The 20,564-nt window shown below is 58.7% G+C and overlaps 7 protein-coding genes and 1 non-coding gene across 8 annotated transcripts; 3 read left to right on the top strand and 5 right to left on the bottom strand.

The window, feature by feature from the left end:
• Nucleotides 1-503: 503 nt before the first annotated feature.
• On the top strand, nucleotides 504-1,474 carry VTJ04DRAFT_10229 (uncharacterized protein; the record flags this gene model as incomplete). The annotated part of the gene is made up of 2 exons (XM_069357945.1): nucleotides 504-772; nucleotides 838-1,474. 2 exons carry the CDS (start codon nucleotides 504-506, stop codon nucleotides 1,472-1,474), a joined length of 906 nt encoding a protein of 301 aa, XP_069214963.1.
• Nucleotides 1,475-2,751: 1,277 nt separating this feature from the next.
• VTJ04DRAFT_10228 (uncharacterized protein) lies at nucleotides 2,752-3,742 on the bottom strand (the record flags this gene model as incomplete). Its single annotated transcript, XM_069357944.1, has 2 exons — nucleotides 2,752-3,257; nucleotides 3,349-3,742. The coding sequence occupies 2 exons, from the start codon at nucleotides 3,740-3,742 to the stop codon at nucleotides 2,752-2,754; spliced, it is 900 nt and encodes a 299-aa protein (XP_069214962.1).
• A 663-nt stretch (nucleotides 3,743-4,405) lies between these two features.
• VTJ04DRAFT_10227 (uncharacterized protein) lies at nucleotides 4,406-6,983 on the top strand (the record flags this gene model as incomplete). The annotated part of the gene is made up of 4 exons (XM_069357943.1): nucleotides 4,406-4,449; nucleotides 4,540-4,606; nucleotides 4,677-4,789; nucleotides 4,844-6,983. The coding sequence occupies 4 exons, from the start codon at nucleotides 4,406-4,408 to the stop codon at nucleotides 6,981-6,983; spliced, it is 2,364 nt and encodes a 787-aa protein (XP_069214961.1).
• Nucleotides 6,984-7,215: 232 nt separating this feature from the next.
• On the top strand, nucleotides 7,216-11,012 carry VTJ04DRAFT_10226 (uncharacterized protein; the record flags this gene model as incomplete). The annotated part of the gene is made up of 3 exons (XM_069357942.1): nucleotides 7,216-7,504; nucleotides 7,804-10,497; nucleotides 10,546-11,012. 3 exons carry the CDS (start codon nucleotides 7,216-7,218, stop codon nucleotides 11,010-11,012), a joined length of 3,450 nt encoding a protein of 1,149 aa, XP_069214960.1.
• A 31-nt stretch (nucleotides 11,013-11,043) lies between these two features.
• Nucleotides 11,044-11,557, bottom strand: VTJ04DRAFT_10225 (uncharacterized protein; the record flags this gene model as incomplete). The annotated part of the gene is made up of 2 exons (XM_069357941.1): nucleotides 11,044-11,373; nucleotides 11,516-11,557. 2 exons carry the CDS (start codon nucleotides 11,555-11,557, stop codon nucleotides 11,044-11,046), a joined length of 372 nt encoding a protein of 123 aa, XP_069214959.1.
• A 255-nt stretch (nucleotides 11,558-11,812) lies between these two features.
• On the bottom strand, nucleotides 11,813-11,943 carry VTJ04DRAFT_t137. Its single transcript has one exon. It is a non-coding gene; the product is annotated as a tRNA-Pro (tRNA).
• Nucleotides 11,944-12,706: 763 nt separating this feature from the next.
• On the bottom strand, nucleotides 12,707-14,503 carry VTJ04DRAFT_10224 (uncharacterized protein; the record flags this gene model as incomplete). Its single annotated transcript, XM_069357940.1, has 1 exon — nucleotides 12,707-14,503. One exon carries the CDS (start codon nucleotides 14,501-14,503, stop codon nucleotides 12,707-12,709), a length of 1,797 nt encoding a protein of 598 aa, XP_069214958.1.
• Nucleotides 14,504-15,277: 774 nt separating this feature from the next.
• Nucleotides 15,278-19,378, bottom strand: VTJ04DRAFT_10223 (uncharacterized protein; the record flags this gene model as incomplete). Its single annotated transcript, XM_069357939.1, has 1 exon — nucleotides 15,278-19,378. One exon carries the CDS (start codon nucleotides 19,376-19,378, stop codon nucleotides 15,278-15,280), a length of 4,101 nt encoding a protein of 1,366 aa, XP_069214957.1.
• Nucleotides 19,379-20,564: the final 1,186 nt, after the last annotated feature.

Raw genomic sequence — 20,564 nt, 5'->3', positions numbered from 1 at the left:
TGGGGACCCTGACAAGCCAAGCCCGGACATCCCAGAACCCCGGCTCTCCATGCCGATCGCAGGGCTAAATTTCTCCCGACTCGCCTCCTCCTCCGACCCCACTCCCGTGGTGACGACTCTGGGGAAACCAAAGCTGCCGCGACAACGCCCCGAATGGCGGCGGGGGAAATATCCCACATGGCCGCATGGGGTGTGCGCGTTTCGCCGTCCTATCAGGGTTGGTCCAAGTGACGACAAAGGAGTTCGGACCGCGAGACTTTGTCGGGGAGAAACCAAAAACGAGGGGCCGGGTATCGCACGGCATGTTGAGGTCTCCTGTATATAAGGTTTGGATGACTCCTCCTCCTGGGAGTTCTGTTTGCTTTCTAGATATCCATCAAATACATCTTCCTCTCCCCTTTCTTCCTCCTCCTTGACCTTGGCCCTTAGGCATTGCTTGACTTGATATCCATCCCTCCATCTACTCCTCACCACTACCACTTACACCACACACAACCGTCACAATGGCCTCTGACAAGCCGGCGCACCGCTTCGACCCCAACTTCACCGACCAGGTGATCAACGGCATGGGCCCCAAGACCAGCCCTCGTCATCGCCAGGTCTTCAGCGCTCTGATCCGCCACCTCCACGACTTCGCCCGCGAGGTCGAGCTCACCATCGATGAGTGGCAGGCCGGCGTCAAGTTCATCAACTCGCTCGGCGAGATCTACGTCCAGAGCAACAAGACCCGCAACGAGACGCACCGCATCTGCGACATTCTCGGCTTCGAGTCGTACGTAACCCCCAACCAGTTGCTTCATCTCCCAGAACAACCCCAAACTAACTAACACCTCCCAGCCTCGTCGATGAGATCGCGCACAAGGTCATCTCCGAGACGGGTCTCGACCCCACCTCCTCGTCCATCCTGGGTCCCTTCTGGTCCCCCAACGCCCCCTTCCGTCCTCTTGGCGGTGAGATCTTCCAAGACGGCGTGCCGCCCAACGGGCGCGTGGTCAAGATGCACGGCGTGATCCGGGACATCGTCACGGGCAAGCCCATCCCCGGCGCCGTGTTCGACATCTGGCAGGCCTCGGCCAACGGCAAATACGACTTCCAGGACCCGGAGAACCAGACCCCCAACAACCTGCGCGGCAAGTTCCGCGCCGACGAGAACGGCCGCTACTGGTTCTACTGCCTGCACCCAACCGCCTACTCGCTGCCGCGTGACGGCCCCAGCTGGCAGCTTTTGACTCTGATGGACCGCCACCCCATGCGTCCTGCGCATATTCACATCATGGTGACGCACCCGGAGTATCAGGGGTGCACCACCCAGCTGTATCCCAAGGATGATCCGTGGGTTAAGAGCGACACGGTGTTTGCGGTCAAGGATGACTTGGTTGTGGAGTTCAAGCCGATCGAGGGCGATCCCAAGGCGGTGCTCGAGCTGGAGTATAACGTCAACCTTGCTCCCAAGAACTACAAGGGCAAGCTTTGAAGGAAGGGTGATTGTTTGATGGGGGAAGAAAAGGGAAGGGGATGGATATTGTAAAAAGGTGTTGTACATAGCCTATTTTCGTTGTATATACCCGGCAGCTAAACCGCGGGGGTGCGGATGGCTGGTTCTTTGCGTCGAGCATGTTCAAAGTAGTTAGGAAATTTCAGAGATTCTCTGAGCATTTGTTGATCTGATGAGACAGCGAGAGAAAATGAGCTGTAGGGAAGTTGAGAAACAAACATAGTCCAGGGTTTCTCGGTCTCAGGATGAAGCCACGTGCAATTTACTTCCAGGCTAACTTGCCCAGTAAACTCCCTTTTGCGATAACACAGGCATATGGAAGTAACTCGCCTTTGCGTAAAAGCCTCTCAATTCCGAGGAATGCTGTGGCATCAATGGACTAAGATCAACTGCTACACACCATGCCCTATCATGTCCAGTCTCTGGAAACCGAGAAACGATTAAGTCAAACTCGAGTTGGTGAGGCATAAATGAACGAGAAGTAGAATCACCGGAACAAGGCATCCAGGCCTCACACTCTCACAATTGATATTGTCCTGACCCTTTTTCCGTTTACTTTGATTGTTTATCATGCCTGAAGCTTCTTGGACTCTGCAGAAAAGGCAGTGACAGTTTGGCATCAACATGTCCGTGGATCGAACCTAGGGTCGTTTCGCGATATACGGAAACAGAGAAAACAAGATACTGGGTTACCGGCACGCCCTTTCCCCGCCTCTTGACTCCAAGTAAGGACATTTTGTTTCGGGGAGGCGATCGACCTCGAGCCGCGAAGCGCAAGTCTATATACTGCGGAACAATAGCAGCTCCAGCAGCAGCAATGAGATGGGGACAGATGCGCCCTGCCTTGTTCTTCTCTCCAGCCTCGATTGGGTAGAGAGGATAGTCGAGATTCCGGAACTCCTCCATTGCTCATCTTGCAGTCTGTTAAATTGTAGACAACGGGGTTCCTCGATCTTTGAGCAGGTCATATGGAAGAATTGGTATAGCGACGTGGATGTCGGCAGACTCAGAGGAATCAAACCCCAAGGCTTGTTATCACGGCAGGGATCTCAGCGGCTAAATGTTGATGTTGGGGCTCATTGAGCTTGTTGGTGGTATGAGCGTTTCATCGTTGTAGAGTTCTTGGACACAAGGGCCGCAGAGAAACATCAAAGAGCACCAATCGGCCACACTGAGGACACACGCGTAACACACCAACCCCGCATCGATGTGATTTAACGTCTTTTTGCAAATAGTATATACAACTCCCCGTCCATCTACTTCTTCTCCTCGGGCTTCTCCTCCGGCTTGGGCGTAGGCAGCTTGAAGGTGTCCGGAGTCCGGTCCACACCAGGACCAACCTGCTCCCAGGCGCTCGAACCGCCCTCAAAGTTGCGGAAGGCCTGGGTCAACTCGAGCGGCTCGGTCACGATGCGCTTCTTCTCCTCGTCGTAGCGAATCTCGGTGTAGCCCGTCATGGGGAAATCCTTGCGCAGCGGGTGGCCCTCGAAGCCGTAGTCGGTCATGATGCGGCGCAGATCCGGATGGCCCGAGAAAAAGACGCCAAACAAATCATAGACCTCCCGCTCAAACCAGTTGGCGCCCATGTACAGAGGGGTCACGCTCGGCACGGGGGTCACCTCGTCGGCATACGTCTTGACGCGGATGCGAGCATTGTGCCGCACGCTGAGGAGGTTGTAGACCACCTCGAACCGCTGGTCGCGCGTGGGGTAGTCGGCAGCGGTGATGTCGCTGATTTGGGTGAACTCGGCGTTGGTGTTATCTGGAGGAGTCCCATATCAGCCATGCTGTCCACCCCATAATTGAGCACACTCAAATCGCGCGCCTTCAAGACGGCGCAGAGCTCCGCTTACACTTGAGGAAAGAAAAGACGGGAATGACGCCCGATGGCGAGATATAAATGGTCAACTCGTCCTTCCAGACCGAGAACTGCTGGATGTACTTGGGCAGACAGCTCATGAGCCATGCGCCATACTTGTGCAGGTCGTCGGCCTTGGCCTGGTACTTGTCGGCGGGGTTGACCGGGGGCGCCTTCAGAGGACCGATCTGGCCGCGGGGAATGGCACGGGGGTTCGGGGCGTCCTTGGGGACGTGGACAACACCGAGACGGGCGGTGGTGGTGAAGGCACGGTGCTGGAGGAGAGCATCGTTGCTGCGGAGGGCCACCGACGACGAGGAGGATGAGATGGGCTTTGCAGGCCGCAGGGCAGCGGCAAGGGCCCGGTTCTTGCACAGCTTGCTGGCCATGGCTGCGTCGGGAGGCTGCGGGGAGCCAATTGATCGAGAGTCAGCCGGTGGCCTCGATCAAAAGAGGGCGGATGGCTGGACCATCAACAAGAGCTGGAGCTTGCTTGGAGTGGTTGAGTTGATGCGGGCTGTTAGGTGACGATGTGGGTTCGGATCCAACGAAAGTGGATTGATTGGTGGATTGGCTGGAAGTGGCACCGCAGAGGCAGAGCCGCGGAGGGCTGGCTTGGCCTCAGGTGAACGGTCACGTGACTGGACCACGTCCAACCAGAAGCTGGTCGACACGTGCGGTTGCGCGCTAGTCCCCAAACGGAATAGCCATCTCTTCGCAGGCTCTGTCGTTTCTGTGTTGCCGCCATTTCCTCCTTTCTGCCACTCCACGATCTTGTTCCCCTCGTCAATTCCAAACGACACCCTTTCTCGCTAACAACACCACCTTTTCCTGATTTCCCTTGTACAACCTAATTCCCTTTCTTCCCTTTCTGTTCACATACCGACTCGCCTCTCGGTCTTTTTCCCTCTCACGAATTACGCCACTTCTCTCGACACCAAATCTTTCCCTTTTCTCATCGACTCTTTCGTCCCTCTTCAACCAAGGGTCGACCGACCACCGACCTTAATCGCACTCACAACCCACATCCCACATCCCACATCGCAGCAACCATGGCGCCCCAAGATACCTACATCGACGATGAGGAGGACTGCTGGTATGTGCCACCTCTGGCGCCCTCATGATCCAACTTCCTGTTCGCTTCTGCCGCAAGTCATTCACGCCATATACTAACCCCGCGTCCCAGCCCTCTTTGCATCGAAGAGTTCGATCTCTCCGATCGCAACTTCCGCCCATGTCCTTGCGGGTATCAGGTATGTCCAACACGATCTCTCACATGTGTCTCGTGTCTATGTGCTGGTCGCTAACAACCTTGTCCTGCAGATCTGCCAGTTCTGCTTTAACAACATCCGAAACAACATGAACGGCTTGTGTCCTGCGTGCCGCCGTCCCTACGATGACAAGACAATTCAGTGGAAGGTTGTCACGCAGGAGGAGTAAGCATTCCCCGCATCCTTTACTTTCAACATCCCCCGCTGACCACCGACCAGGATCGCCGAGTTCCGCGCAAACATCCAAAAGAACCAGAAGAAACGTGCCCAAGAGCAACGCCAGAAAGAAGCCCAGAAACGCGAGGCCGAGAAGGAGAGCCGCAAGAATCTCGTCGGCGTTCGGGTTGTCCAGAAGAACCTGGTTTACGTGACCGGCTTGACCCCGACAGTCCGCGAAGACGAGCTCCTCAAGACCCTCCGCAAGCCCGAGTTCTTCGGCCAGTACGGCAACATCCTCAAAATCTCCATCAGCAGTCGCAAAGGCACCGACGGTCAAAACCAGTCGCTTGGCGTCTATGTGACCTTCGAGAAGAAGGAGGATGCTGCTCGTTGCATCCAGGCAGTTAATGGTTCCCAGAACGGCGACAGGATCCTCCGAGCCCAACTCGGCACAACCAAATACTGTTCCGCCTGGCTGCGCCACGAGACGTGCACGAATCGAAACTGCATGTTCTTGCATGAACTCGGCGACGAGGAGGATAGCTACAGCCGCCAGGACTTGTCGTCGATGAACAGCATCAACTCGCAGCGCCCGATCCAGAATGCCGGCACCTCGCGTTCCGCATCCCGACAGCAGGCTCACCCTTCGCCATCCCCCGCAAATGCGCAGCCCATGGCCCGCGCCTCCAGCAAGGATGGGTCTAACGATGGCGACGCTCCCGCCCTTCCGCCGTCCGCGAACTGGGCCCGCAACCCGCAAGTTCGGAGCCGTCGCGGAAGCCATGCCACCAGCGCTGCGGCACCGAGCCCTGCCGTTTCTCACTCTCTCCCTGCCACGGCCGAGTCTGCCATTGCGGATTCAGACCCCACCCCGGCTCAAGCTGCCGCGGCTGCCAAGGCTGCTTCTGCGGCTGCCTCCGCATCTACGTCTGCGTCGACGTCTGCGTCTACATCCAAGGACACCGTCTCCTCGAAGCTTGCAAAGGCGGCCAAGGCGATTCCTGAGGATTCCCTCAAGGCGTTGCTCAAGTCGTTGGAGGGCTGCTCCTTGGCATGGCCCAAGCTCGGACGTGATCTGCCGGTGGAGGAGCTGGACAAGCTCTATCCTCCCATGTTTGACCCGCGCGGCGGCATGCGGCGTCGTGCTCAACGTCAAGCTGAGGAGAGCAGCAGCGTCGCGGATCAGCAATCCCGCAGCGTGCGGGAGCCATCGGAAGGCGAGCCCGAGAGCAGCGGAAGTCATGCTCTGGGAGGCGAACCTGAGGACCGTGATCCTGCCCGTGAGGGCTCCGCCTTCGATCCGCGCCGCGTTGCCCCAGCTCCTATTCAGCGCGGAAGCCAGGACGGCCTGTTTGGCCAGCCCGTGGGCTCCGGCTTCATCAACCCAGCCGCGAACCTGGGTGCCATTGGTGGCAGTCGCACCGTGACGCCGCAACAGCCTGCCTTCATGCGCCAGCCGACCAACTTTGTCGACCACCTGTCGGCTCAGGCGAACCTGTTCCAGGGCCAAGGCCACAGCCGCCAGGGCTCGCGGTTTAACTTCGCCACCGATGGCCGCGACGCCGCATCGGCCACGGCCGTCAAGTTGGCGGCGAACCCCCGCATCATGGCCCAGCAGTCGTCCATGATGCCTACGACGTTCCACAACCAGCCAGGCCAGTACTACGCCAACTCGATGCCCGGCCCGCCGCCGGGTTTGAAGTCGACGGGCACGCCTCCGGGCGTGTTTGGTCAGCACGGATTTGGGTCTGCCGCGTTCGGCGGGGCTTCCAAGGATGCCAACGAGATGCTGCAGCTGTTCCGCGGTCGCGGGGCTGCGACCCAGGCGCACGATGCCGCAAAGCGTGAGTTATCATTTTCCTCTGTCCCTCCGTACCCACTGTCCACCTCGTCGACCCCAGCTCCTGCCTCGAACCCACTGGCATTGCCCTACGCTTCCCAGCCTGGGGCCTTCCAAGACTCGGCTTCGAAGCAGAAGAAGAAGGGGAAGAAGCACAGACACGCTAACACTTCCTCCTCTGGGGGGAGTGGCTTAGTAGATCTTGCGGACCCGAGCATCCTCCAGGCGCGAATGCAGTCTCAGCAGCATCTGCAGCAGCAGGGCAGTGCCGGCCTCGGCCAAGGACTCTTTGCTGGTCAGTCGCAAGGTGGGTACACCAACTCCGGCCTCATGTACAACCCGGGCTACAGGGCCTGGTGATTTGTCTCTGCGCACCCGAAAACCAGGCCCTCGGGGCGACTGCACCATTGTCATGATTTTTTTTTTTCCTTAGCGTCTTTCGTTGTTTTCTGCGTCATCACTCTGGGAGAGGAGGGGCAACACCGCGTGTTTTTGTGTGGGTTTGGTTTTTGTTCGGCAATTTTCTTCATCGGCACATATTTGCTGCGACTATATTATATCACGACAGCGTCAAGGGGCATTGGGCGGGGATATGAGAATCACGAGGGCACGCATCACGGAGTTACGCACAAGGGCCTCCTCCATTCCGCGGGATACAAGAGCATCGCAACGAGCCGATTCCGACGGGGGAGCGGCCTTTGCACTGGCGTCTATGGCATTGGTTTTCGGTCGCGAAATTTGGGGTTGGGTCATGGGCTCGTTTTTTAATTTTGTGCCATTGGCGGCCAAGGCCATCGGGGGTGGGAACTCTGCATCATTCGGGGTTATTGGGTTACGTCAGGCAAGCTCTCATCGTCTTCCTCAAGATTTGTTTTTCCCATGTACGTTAACTTGAGCCCCAGGTCATCCACCCTCGGGGTTTGAGGTTGTCACATTGGCGGTTGAAATAAAGCATCATTACACCACGCCTTGCTTTTTGGAGTCGTCTAGCCCTTCATTCACCTTCATTCTTCTGGAAGACGATGATCTTGTTTTGACGTAACTCAAGCCCTGCTCCTGTACATAGTGGTGGTGGCGCGCGTGTGTTGTTGCCCTCCTGTCCCTGAGGTGATGACGCTGCTTTGGACGATTTTTGGTTTGTCGCTGTTGGTTGGAGAACCGGACTAACCTTGGCACTCAGCAGATGATGGACTGCCCTCGCTGGAGGAGGTAGCCACGAGCATCGATGCGTTGGTTTCCGATGAGCTGATCGATACAGCTGTCCGGCTGCCTCCTAGCGCCTTTGATCCCTTCGGTCGCGTCGGCACTCCTCTCGGTCGCACCGGCACCCCTTCAGTCCCGCCTGGATTCTCCCACCCTGTCGGCTATGCATCCCCGGCCATCTCTCACTCTTCGCTGCCGGGTACCAGCTTGGGCCGCCAGACCCCTCCAGCTACCGCTCTTCCCAAGACGCCCGTCAAGCCTCCGGCCGCCGTGGCTAGTCCCCTCGTCAAGAAGGCCGTGACCGGCACGCCCGATCTGAAGAAGGTGGCGGCCAAGGTGCCTGCGGTAGAGGCCAGCGTGTCCAAGGACGCTTCCAAGGTCAAGACCAAGGTACTGCATGATGAAGACTTCCCGGCTCTCAACGCCAGCAATCCTCCCACCCCGGTGCCGCCCAAGGCGGTAATCAAGCCTGTCACACCGGCTGTGAAGAAGGTGGCCGAGAAAGCGGCGGATAAGGCCAAGGCCAAGGGAAAGGAGAAGGAGGAGAAGCCCGCCCTCAAGGACGAGAAGGCTACCGTCAAGGATGACAAGGCGAAAGACAAGAAGCCCGTCCCAACTCCCGCTTCCACCCCGGCTCCTGTGAAACTCGAACCTTCCAAGACGGAAACCAAGGCAGCGGAGAAGGCTCCCGAGACGGCGCCTGAGAAAGCTGGTGACAAGAAGTTACCTCAGCGCCCTGCCCCGGTCCTGAACATCGCTGCCGCGATGGCAGCCAAAACCGCTTCGACCAAAACCGCCGACGCAGCTTCGACCAGCGCTCAATCCAAAGACGACAAGTCTGCCTTCCCTCCTCTCCCCGCTCCGACCCCATCTACGGCTTCGTCGACTCCAATTACTCGCCCGGCTCCCAAGACCCTCCGCGTCGTATCGACCCCGAAGACCGAGATGCCGCCTACTCCAGTCCTTCCCGGCCCGGCCGTGCGATCCGTCGCCGCCGCCACGATTCGTCCCGAGACTCCGGCCAGCGAGATGATTTCGGACACCGCCTCCATCATATCGGCTTCCGTCTCGGCGTCCCGTGCCAGCTCTCCGCCCCCGTCCAAAATCGGGTCCGCACCGGTTCGTGCGACCACGAAGAGCCAACAGCGCAAGCAACGCAAGGAGGCTCTGAAGAAGGAATCGGCGAGCATCGCTGCGCAACCCGTCAAGTCGGAACCGCCGGCCGAGATTGGCCCCATTGTCGGGCGCAAGAAGAAGCAGAAGAAGGACAAGGAGAAGCCCAGCAAGGCGGCCGCTCCGGCCGAGAGCCACGCCGAGACGCCGCAGGCTCCTGCCAAGGACAAGGAAGCCAAGGAAGAGAAAGACACCAAGGATGAGAAGGAGACCAAGGGCGAATCGTCGACGTATCGCTCCACGGCTGGTGAAACGACGGCCCTGACGGACGACTTGCTGCCCAAGAACAAGTATGATACCAAGGGAAAGGCTGCCGAGAAGCCGGGTGCCGACAGCTCGACTCCTCGGACCTATCCGACTCCCGGCTCGGTGCTGCGCGAGCTCCAGAAGGCCGGGCTTGTCTCGGAGAACATTGACAGCCTCCCTTTGTTCAAGCCGGTCAACGTGCAAATCGACAAGTCGCGCAACGAGGCATACCAGCAGGGGCTTCGTGATCAGGCTGCCAAGAACCACATGATGCCTACCAAGTCCATCGTCACGGAGGAGGATCAGGCCGCCTTGCTCGCCGGCAAGCCCGTTCGCAAGGTTGTCGACGGCACGCGCATCCTGCTGACGCCCAACGGCGATTGCATCCGCAACCTCACCCAGGAGGAGGAAGATCGGTTCCTGGAGCTGCAGAAGCGCGTGGCCGAAACGGCCTCCAGCCCGGCCGCGTTTGTCGCACCGCGCCACGAAGCCGGGGGCGGGTTCAGCCTGATTAAGGGCCGTGCTGTGCCGAACGGACCCCCGAGCTACTTCCCTCCTGCCCCGGGCGCGTACCCGTCCGATCCGATCAACAAGATCCAGCGTGAGGAGGCAATCTACTACATAAACCAGTACGTGTTGCCGCGACTGAATCTCAATGCCCGGGACATGAATCTGCCCAAGGCCATGTCGAACTGGGCCGGCGACGCCCGCGGAGGTGGCAGCAGCAGCAGCGGAGGTCAGTCCTCGACGTCGGCAGCTGCTCCGAACCTGAGCTCTGTCGCGCCGTGGTTGTATGGCGGGATCGCCGGATCGTCGTCGTCTCCTCGCCTGCCTCCGCTGTCTCACGGCGAGATGCTTGACGTCAGCGCCGCCGCGCCCGAGCTTAGCTACCCCGGCCCGGTGGGCGCGTTTGCGGACGACATGCACCATCACCACCCTTACATGGACATCCACGGCCACCTGCCCGCCGTGGAGGAGGTGTTCAGCTCGGCCGGTCAGCAAGGTCAACAACAGCAACGCCCGTCCACGCCCACCGCTTCGTCCGCTCCGACCTCCGCAGCCGCCGCCGCTGGAATCAACTTTGCGTCATCCGGCCCGTTCGGCAACGTCCCGCTCATGTCGCTCGAGGATGCTGAGGCGGCGCTCGCGGCGTCGAAGAAGGAGACGGAAAAGCTCGAGAAGAGCCTCAACCAGCTCATGAAGAAAAACAAGAAGCTGCTTTCGGCGGGCGCGGCTGCGGCCGCGGCTAACGGTACGCTGGTGGCTGCGTCGGCCGGAGGTGGCGGCAGCCATTGACTAGCTTCGTTGTGTGTGAAGGAGGGCAGGATGAGGAGGGTGTGGAAGGGAGATGGAGCAAGGATGGAGAATATGGCTGCTGCTACTCATGTCGAGACTAACACTACCACTGATACCTCTACGACCACCACCACGATGGACGTAACCGACGTCCTCACGCCCACCCGTCGCCGCGACGCCCTCGCAGCCGTAGCCACGGCAATTGCGCTCGCAAGGATGCTCCACGGGCCACCGACATCGCCTTTTTCTATCAATAATACTACCGGCGAGGGCAGCGGGAGTGTTGTTGAACGAAGAAGAATAAGGGGCGGCGTCACCACCATCCGCTTCGGCGAGGCCGCGTTCGCCGCTGTGCTGGTGGCCATTTTGCTGGTGGAAAGCGTCGTGCGGGTTGCTGCGCGCGGCGCGGCGGGCGTGGTGGAGTTGGTTTTGGGCGTCGGGGAGTGGTTGGGACCTCCCGCTGATGGGTGAGGCTCTAGGGTGTTGAGCGTTTGCTGGGTTGCTACTGCTTGGTGGTTGATGTGTTGGTTTGCAGATGGTGCATGGGTTGCGCTGAGTTGGTTGCTGCTGTTGTTGTGGTGGTGGTGGTTTGCGTTGACTTGCTGCCCAAGGTGGGATTTTGGAAGGGTTGGTGGCGAGGGTTGGGTTGTTTCTGCCGATGCGGTGGTTTTGCAGGGAGTGTTTCGCTTTTATGGTCTGTTGGCCTCCTCTTGAGTGAGTGAGGCACCAGGAGGCGGTGTTGATCAGGAGGTGGTGGTTGTGGGGAGGTGCGTTTGAAAGTTTCGAGTGGGGAGGCGGGGTGTTGGGATTCTTTTGATGTGTATGAGATAGCCTATGATGTACTTATGTGAGATGTAATGATGGATTATGATTGTATGTGTGATGGTGTCTACGGTGACTTGGTGATATTGAGTCAGTCTACCTCTCTGCTCCTCCGCTTGCTATGCCAGAGCCCGGGCACTGGAATGGCATACCGACAGGTTGGCAGAAGCCATGTCCACTGGCTGAGCTTCCATGGCAAACAAGACCAGGAGGTGTTTAAGGTCCTTGTCGTTGTCGACTGCCCAGTCTCAACCGTTCACGATGCCATGTGTTGTGTAACCTCGCAAACAAGTTCATCCCTCCCTCTGCTGGAGCAGGGCAGCTGCCATTGCCACCAAGACTTCCAACAAAGCAACCACACCTTCCCTGTTCGCGCAAAACACCAAAAACACCAAAACAACAACCCGTCTCGTCAATAAAAAAATTCAAAACTCAAAAACAAAATATTTGGGGCTGTCCGGGGATCGAACCCGGGACCTCTCGCATGCGGACGTTAAACTCGAACCCAACCCCTGCTCGCGCGAGGGGTCGCGCCAAGTATGCACCCAAAGCGAGAATCATACCACTAGACCAACAGCCCAGGTAAGTGCGATATCGGAGTGGACTTATCAGAGGATTGTTTATTAATGGAAGTCAGACAACGTCCGGCCCACTTTCGAGCACGTCAAACCACCAGCCGCCAGTTCAACTCACCAGAAATGTTTTGATGGTCGATGCCTTGCATACCCGGGCCAGGTATCGATTGTATATACATACGAAAACCGAAAGCTTTTTTTTGCATTGCAACATCTTGCCCGTGGGCGCTTCATGATGGTTGCGCTCACGAAGAAAGTAGAAGAGAGAACAGTCCTAGGCATGATTCAGACAGGAAAGGAGGACCTGTTGATATCTCGAAACAGGTAAGGATGTAGTGGTAATACTACCTGAGCTCAAGCAAGGTAATGAGGTTAAAGAGGTTAGTTATGGTGAACGTACCTCGAGTTGACAACTGCAGGCGGAAGAAAAAGAATGGACCGTGGCACATCAACAACACATGCATGCCACATTCTGGACATGGACATGGACGGCCTCCACAGGACCCGAAATAACCAACCCTGTTTTTGGACATGCCTGGTTTTCATTTGGTGATTCAGCTTAGCTACCTAGGTATATATGCCCCGTCAACAGGCACGGCTACTCTAGCTAGCTCAGGCATGAAAGAAACACTCGTCCAACTACCATCACTTCAAACAAGAGGTATTAAACACCACCATTAACTAACCCCAATCCCAACCCCGCTAATCATACATCCCCATCCCGAACTACACATCCCAACCCATAACCCATCTCTGCCTGACCCTTCCTCACTCCCCTCCCGCAGCACTCGAATGCGCCGTCCCCGGCCTACTGCTGCCACTCACGCTGCCCAACTTCCTCAACTTCCCTCCCGCCGTTTTCGCATTAAACAAGCTCTTGACCCTCCTCAGCCGGGACATCATATCCATCTCCTTCTTCCTCCTCGTCTCCTCATCCTCCTCTTCCCCGTCCGCACCTTGCTCCCCATCCCCCAACTCTCCACCTCCAGCAGCGGCGCCTGCGGTCGTCGGCCGCCTCCTAACCGGGGTCGACGGCGCCGTCGCTGCTGTTCCATCCCCGCCTTCGTGCCCCGGAGCAGGCGCGGAGGATTTACTCCTCCCATGTCCCGCGAGGCTTCCCATCTTTTTCTTAGATCCGCCGGCGGCGGAGGTTTTATCCCGGATAAACGCCTCGTTGCGCAATCCCGCAACCAGTACCTCCCAGGCCGCCATATCCTTTTGGTCCGCCGCTCCCGTTGTCGTGGTACCCGTAGAACCTGTTGCTGCTGTTGTTGCCGTCCCACCCGTCCTCGCAGCCGGGTTGCGCTGCGCGGCGGGGTTCTTCCAAGGACAAAAAAACCTGTGCTCGCGGACCGGGTCGAGGTGGTCCATCAGCGGCGCGCCGGTGGTGCGCGAAGAAGGGGAGCTGTCGTCGCGCGGGCGGAACATCCAGAGCCCGAGGCGGCGGAGGCAGGTGTGGCACGACGCGCTGTTGGGGACGGGGGTGTGGAGTTGCGGGTGGGTGAGGCCTTGCCAGCCGAGAAGGGCGAGGGCGAGGGCGGAGCGGTTGATGGGAGTCGAGGAGTCGGGTTGGGTTTGGGTAGACGTTGTCGTCGTTGTAGTTGATGTTGTTAGTGGTGATGGGTTAGTAAAGAAATCCTCCGGCAACCACTCAATCACCTTATCCAGCACCACCCCCTCAGGCAACCTGATCCTCCCCTCTTCCGGCAAAAACACCGCCCTCTCACACAGCTCATCATACCTCTGCCTCAACCCCTGCAGCGCCAGCCTCGGATTCGGCAGCGGCAGTCTCAACAAGGAATCATCACATCCCTTCCTCCTCCACAAACACTCCTCGCTGTGGCCCTCCACAATCAACTCCCGATACCGCTCCACCACGCTCTCGGCGATCTCGCTCGCAATCAGCACGCTCACCTCCCGCCCGTCGGGCTCCTCGCGGCGGTTGACCTTGACCGCCAGCTCGCGCGCGCACAGGGCGCAGCGCACGCGCTCTTTGCCGACGCACGTCCAGCCGCGTTTCGCCCACTCAATCTCGCTGACGCGCTCGGGCTTGGGCGCCCAGTCGGTCAGTTCTTGGAAGGTCGCCAGGCGGCGCAGGAGCTGATCGCGGTCGGTGGGGCAGTATTTGGGCGGCGGGGGCCGGCCGTCGGTGTTATCGGCGAGGTTGGGTTTGGATGTTGTTGTCGCTGATGATGAGGATGTGGTGGCGCCGGGGGTCCAGCGGCGGAGGGTGACGTTGGAGATGGTGGTTGTGGAGGGCGGGACGCTGCGGATGCTAGCGGGGGAGGAGGCCAGGAAGCCGCCGCCGGTGGTGGTTGGCTTGGTTGGGGTGGAGGTTAGGCCGGTGGTGGCGCCGGCGACGCGGCGTTTTTTGTTGAGGATGTCGAGGGTGCTGTCTGCGGCCATGGTGCTCAATCGTGAAGTGGAGAGAGAGCGACGGAGATGAGGTGATGTCGAAGTTGTGATGTCGTGGTCGGTCGTCGTGGTGGTGTCGCGGTCAGTTGCGGGCTGTTGGCCCAGGCCTTGGATGAGGGCATTGAACTTGCGCTTGACGGCCGAGTTCATGATTCCAGGAGGGTTATCGTCACGAGGACGTGACGAAGTGATGGAGGGGGAGTGTTTGGAGATGAGACAGTGGACTGGGTGCTGCGGCAACGAAACGGTTTGATTTGGTTGTCGATCAATGGAACGTCAGCAACGGAGAACGAATCGACCTGCCGTTTCGAATGTTAGGCTGAAAGGTACGGAGAACAAATGAATGGACGGAACATGGAACCGTTTGTTGCACGGAGATAGCCCAAGTTTCGCTGGTGCAAGCGCAAAAGACGCCCAGTTTCCAGCTTTGTTTGTTTGTTCCTTTTTCTGGCTGTTTCTGGGCCAAGAGCAGAGAACATGGATTCCAAAAGCAGTTTAGTAGTGTCTTGGCATTTCAACGTCGCTTCGACCTCACTCCACTTCCACTTCGAGCATCAAGCGAACATGTCAAATCCACGACATCAGGGATGGACAATGTACGGAGTACAATGTACGGAGGAGGCGCCGAACAAAACATTCAACTCAGATAACCAGATGCATTGCGCAAACAAGAATAAATCTACATGATCCATCCCAAACCCGGGTATCTGCCTAAGTGCCTTATGCATGTCATGTCCAGACTCAAGTCCTCCATGTTCCCTGACCAGACCATTTCCAATGCAACGCAACCTCAACTCAACTCGCTCAAACTTGCGCATCCCAATCCCTCGCTACCACCATCTCGGTAGCCATCTCACCACCAGTCCTCCATACATCAACCTCACCTCACCCTTCCAACAAGTACAATCCTCTCCTCCTTCCCCTTCACTCAATCTCCCTCTGCTTAAACCCCACTCCCCACCCCTTCACCCTCAACGCCAGCGAGCTCATCACCACGCTAATACTACTCAACGCCATGGCGAGGCTCGCCCAGACCGGGTCCAACCTCACATGCTGCCCGGACGGCGTGACGATGGGATAAAACACCCCCGCCGCCACGGGCAGGGCAAGCACGTTGTACACCACGGCCCAGCCAAAGTTGAACGCGATGCGCCTGAGCACGACCGTCGACAGATCCAGCAAATCCACCACCGCCCGCAGGTCCGACTTGACCAGCACAAAGTCCGCGCTGCTGATGGCCACGTCGGCGCCCGAGCCGATGGCGATGCCGACGTCCGCCGTCGTGAGCGCGGGGGAGTCGTTGATCCCGTCGCCGACCATGGCTACCATCGCTCTCTTGCTTTCTCCTTCCCTTCCTTGCGTCCTCGATGATCCAAACCATCCGGTCCGCTGAGCGCGCAGGGTGGATTGCAGGTACTTTATCTTCTCGGCCTTGCCGGTGGGCAGAACGCCCGCGATGACCTGGTCCGACGGAATCCCCAGCTGGCGCGCCACGGCGGCCGCGGTGGTGGGGTTGTCGCCCGACAGCATCCACACGCGGATGCCGCGGGATTGGAGCGAGGAAATGATGCGCGGGGCTTCGGGGCGGATAGGGTCCGAGATGGAGAGCGCTGCTGCGAGGGTCCATTCTCCGGCCTTTTCGCCGTCATCATCTTCGCCGGCGGTAGTGGCGGTAGTGCTGGAAGAGCGATGATGACGGCGAATGGCGACCAGGGCAATGGATTTGGCCTCCTCCTTCCACCGCTGAATAGTGCTTGCCGTCGAGGCGGGAACAGGGACGCCAAAGTCAGCCATGAAGGCTTCGTTACCGACCGCAAGGTCGAACGAGGAGGTCTCCTTGTCCTCCCCTCCCACCGCCGCCGTGGCCGTCGCTTGGAGACCCTTCCCTGGCACCTCCTTGAGCTTGTCAACCGACACCTTCGCCTTGGTCTTGCCAGCACAATACGCCACAACCGCCTTAGCGATCGGATGGCTGCTGTTCTCCTCCACCCCCTTCAGCGCCGCCAACACCACCTCCTTATCCTCTTCATAAACCTCCGCATCAGTCACGCTCGGCTCCCCACCGACCGTCAGCGTCCCCGTCTTATCAAACACCACCACGTCCACCCTGCTCGCCTTCTCAAATGCCTCTCCACCCCCTTTGGCCAAAATGCCATACCTCGCCGCGAGACCGCTGCCCACAAAAATCGCTGTCGGCGCCGCCAGCGCCAATCCGCAGGGACACGCAACAACAAACACAGCGATGGCAAACTGCAGCGAAAACGCCACCCACCCGCCGCTCGTCACGTCCAGGTAATGTCCCGGGATCCGCCCCGCGAGGCCCAGACTAAGCCAAACAATCCACGTCACCACCGCCACCAGCGTGACAGCAGGCACAAAATACCCCGTCATCACATCCGCGACCCGCTCGATCGGGGCGCGCTTGGTCTGTCCTTCGCGAACGACCTGCACGATGCGGTCCAGCATCGACGCGCCCGCCGATCCGGTCACCCGCGCGAGGACGGCCTGCGCGCCCTGGTTGACAGTCCCCGCAAAGACGGGGTCCCCGGGCACTTTGCGGACCGGGCGGGATTCGCCCGTCAAGCTGGACTCGTCAAACACCGATTCCCCGCGAACAACGACGCCGTCCGCCGGAGGAGAAGCGCCGTGCGGGATGCGGATCACGTCGCCCTTGTCGAGCAAGTCGGCCTGGACGATCTGGTCCGCCTCCTGCTGTTCACTGTTGGCATTCCCAACCAGCACGGCCGTGCTCGGCCGCAACCGCACCAGCGCCTCCACTGCATCCCCCGTCCTCTGCTTCGAGTAGCTCTCAATCAGCCTGCCCAAGAGCAAGAAAAACGTCAAAAACACCACCGAATCAAAATAAAAGTTCGAATCCTCCACCTCCTCCGGCCCATGCACCGCGGCAGCAATCATCTGGCTAACGCTCGACACGTACGCGATCGTCGTGCCCAGCGACATCAGGGTGTTCATACTCCCAAACCGATAAAACCGCTGCAGCACAGGCACTTGCGACCCGCGTCTCCACAGCGCGCGAATCTCCTTGATCGCTCTCCGGTGAAACAAGTCCGCCGCGAAGAAGTAGACCGGCGTCGCGAGCACGAACAGCGCCACCTGCGCGCGACTGATGCCCGACGTCCAGGGCGCCATCAGGTAGTGCGCCGACGGCGAGTGTTTCGGCACCAGGCTCATGTAGACGATGCCGATGATCAAGGTCGGGATGCTTACGACTCCGGCAAAGACCACGCGCCAGAGCACGGCGCGGCGGTGCTGGCGCTGGATCTGCTTGGCGCGCTCCTCGAGGGTGGGCGGGTGGTACAGCGACGCGGTCAGGTTGGGGTCGCTGGCGGAGATGGCGGCGAGGATTTGGCGGACGGTGAACGCGGGGGGTTGCGGGAGGTAGGCGAGCTTGAGGATGGGCCGGGCGAGAGTGGGCGGGGAGAGGACGCGCAGACGGTGGTGGGGTTGGAAGCCGGCGAGGCTGGAGAGGATGCGGGACGGGCAGGAGGGGCAGTAGAGGCCTTTTATGAGGATGTCGATGGTGCGTTCTTGTTGTTGTTGGGGGTTGTCCCCTTCGGTGGCTGTTCCTGGTTGTTTCGGCGTGGCGTTGAGCTGCTCGACGGCGGAGAGGGTGGCTTCGAACCCGAGCTCTTCGATCGCGTCAACCACATCTTTTGCGCGTTCTTTCCGTCCTTCAAAATCCACCGTCGCGCTGTGCGTAAGCAAATTCACTTTCACATCCCTCACCCACCCCCGCTTGCCGACTTCGCGGGTGATGCTGTTGGCGCAGCTGGCGCAGGTCATGCCGACGACGGCCAGCGAGGCCCTCCACACCTCTTCTTCCTCTGTTCCTTTCTCTTCCTTAAACCCATCATCCTCACCAGCAACACAAGACCCGACAGGAACAACCTCGACAAGCGATGCCTCAAACCCCATCTCCTCCACCGCCCTCACCAACTCGTCCGCCTTGTCGTCGCTGTGCAGCTCGACCACCGCGCTGCCCGTGATCGCGTCGACTGACACGACCGACGCGATCCACGGCTTCTGCTGCAGCCCCGAACGGATGGACTGGGCGCACGACGCGCAGGTCATGCCCCCGATGGCTAGGGTGGCGCGGAAGAGGGATTGCGGTGGAGGGTGAGCGGGGGAGATGGATATGAATGGCTCTTGGTGTTGGGGTTGGGGTTGCGGAAGAGGAGGGAGTGGTTTGCACACGTCTACTTCTTTTCTTGCTGGTGCTGGTGGTGATGGGGCGGTCGGGGTCGTTGGGGTGGCTGATTCAGTGGTGGTTTCGACATGTGGTTTCTCGTCGTCCATCTCCTGGTATTGCTGAACTCCTTCGACCACGGGCAAGGCGCCCCCACCGTTCGCGGCGGCGACGCGGCATTGCTCGCAATGCTCCAGGTGCGTTTGCTGTCTCCGACGATTTTGTGCCGCGGACGAGCGGAGGGGTTTGAACCACCTCGCGAACGAGCTCGTCGTCGTTGAGCGGGCCATGGTGGTGGTGGCTGTCTGACGCTGAGAAGTACCGCTGGTGCTGCTGGCAGGCTGATCTGCTCCAAGTTGACCACGGGTGTCACCGGCTCCGTCCAACCCGAGACTTAAATCCAAATCCAAATCCAGATGCAGATCTGACGCCTCTTCGTCCGTGGTTGCCACGGCGCAAACCTCGAATCCCCTGTCCTCCAAAGCCTGGCGCATGCGACGCAGAGAGGCGCCGCGGCGATGCTCGACCGTCACGACCGAGGTGACCACGTTGGGCGAGACCCAGTAGATGATAGGCGAAGAAGTGTCGTGGCCGTCCGCCAAGCCTGAAGGCGATAGTTGGACTCCTCCTGAAGGAAAAGCACCGTAGATGGCGTCCTTTATGCTGGACACGCAAGTGGGACAGTGCAGATTGCCCAGCAAGAAGGACGAGGTGACGGTTGTGGTCGGGACGGAGGTAGGGGTGGGAGCGGAGACGGGACCATGGGGCCCGGGGGGTGGTATCGGCGGACGGTTGGGTTGTCGGTTCCGGGATGGCATGGTGGACGGTGATCTACTAGTAGTGCCGTGAATACTATCTAGCTTATCCGGGGTGCAATTGTGCATTCAACTGGCGTGCCTTGGCCGCAATGGAGGGGACGGCGATGGGCACAAACGTGGCACCGGCGGGTCAGGCTTCGAGGGTGCTCTAGATTAAACGGTTTCCTTTCTGGGAAATGCGGATGTCGAAAAGCAGATGCCGCCGGGATAATAGGCTGAAAGCGGCGAGGGTCTCGGGATCGGCGAATGGAGAGATTGAAATTGTCGGGTTGAAGGTAGGGTAGCAGTGTCGTAGTATGTATTAGCCCAAGACTGGATAAGAGTCGACTTGTCTTGGGTTGTGATATTCAAGTCAGGAAAATGGAAGATGCACATGCAAACGGCCCGAAACGAGACGAGGCCGGCTTCCGGGTTGCTGGTGTTTGCAGAAATGTCAAACGACGGGAGCGAAATGGCAAACACGGCTCGGAATTTATTTTTTATTGTGAGGACCACGAGCTGGAAATATCTGAGGTAAGAGTAAGAGCTGTGTGTACCTTAAGAAGGGCGAATGTGTTGAAGGCGAGACACAAGGGAGAAGGGATCATGTGTTGTATTATAGGATAGGTCAGGTCAGGTACATCTGGGGAGAGGAGAGTGTCAGTTCCCTGGAACAAGATCTGACCACATCTCCCTGAGAGCCTGGAACCACAAAGAAACTGGGAATGGCAAATTCGATGCTCGCCCAGACGCTATTATTCATCGATTTCTATTCGATATTAGGCCACCAAGCAACCACGCACAATTCCCTCAGAACAGGACATGTTTCTCTCTTGTCGCCAAGATGGGCATGGATGGGCATTTCACATCTAAAAAGATGACGGCATGTGTTGCATCCGTGTAATTGCACAGTCTGGTACGCAACTCAACGGCCGCCTTTCCCGTCTGGGCAGGGCTTCCCCGGATCTCCCTTGCCGCCAGCCGTCTCGGCAGCGGAAGCAGGAAGCAGGGAATCCAATCAAGGGCTGTGTGACCCTTCTTTTCCAAACAATGTCACGTTTCCCAGCACACTCGGAATCTCATTCACTGACTGTGTCTGTCATCGACTGGATTAGAAACATCAAGTTGTGCACATCCAATGCATGCATTACTTTTTCGTCTGTTTTCTTTTCAATTGACCAACTCGTGTTCTTGTTCCTGACCGGTT

This window comes from Mycothermus thermophilus (assembly GCF_041956435.1).
Source record: "Mycothermus thermophilus strain CBS 625.91 unplaced genomic scaffold VTJ04scaffold_7, whole genome shotgun sequence".
Classification (NCBI taxonomy): domain Eukaryota; kingdom Fungi; phylum Ascomycota; class Sordariomycetes; order Sordariales; family Chaetomiaceae; genus Mycothermus; species Mycothermus thermophilus.
This window is presented reverse-complemented; position numbering and strand designations above follow the sequence as displayed.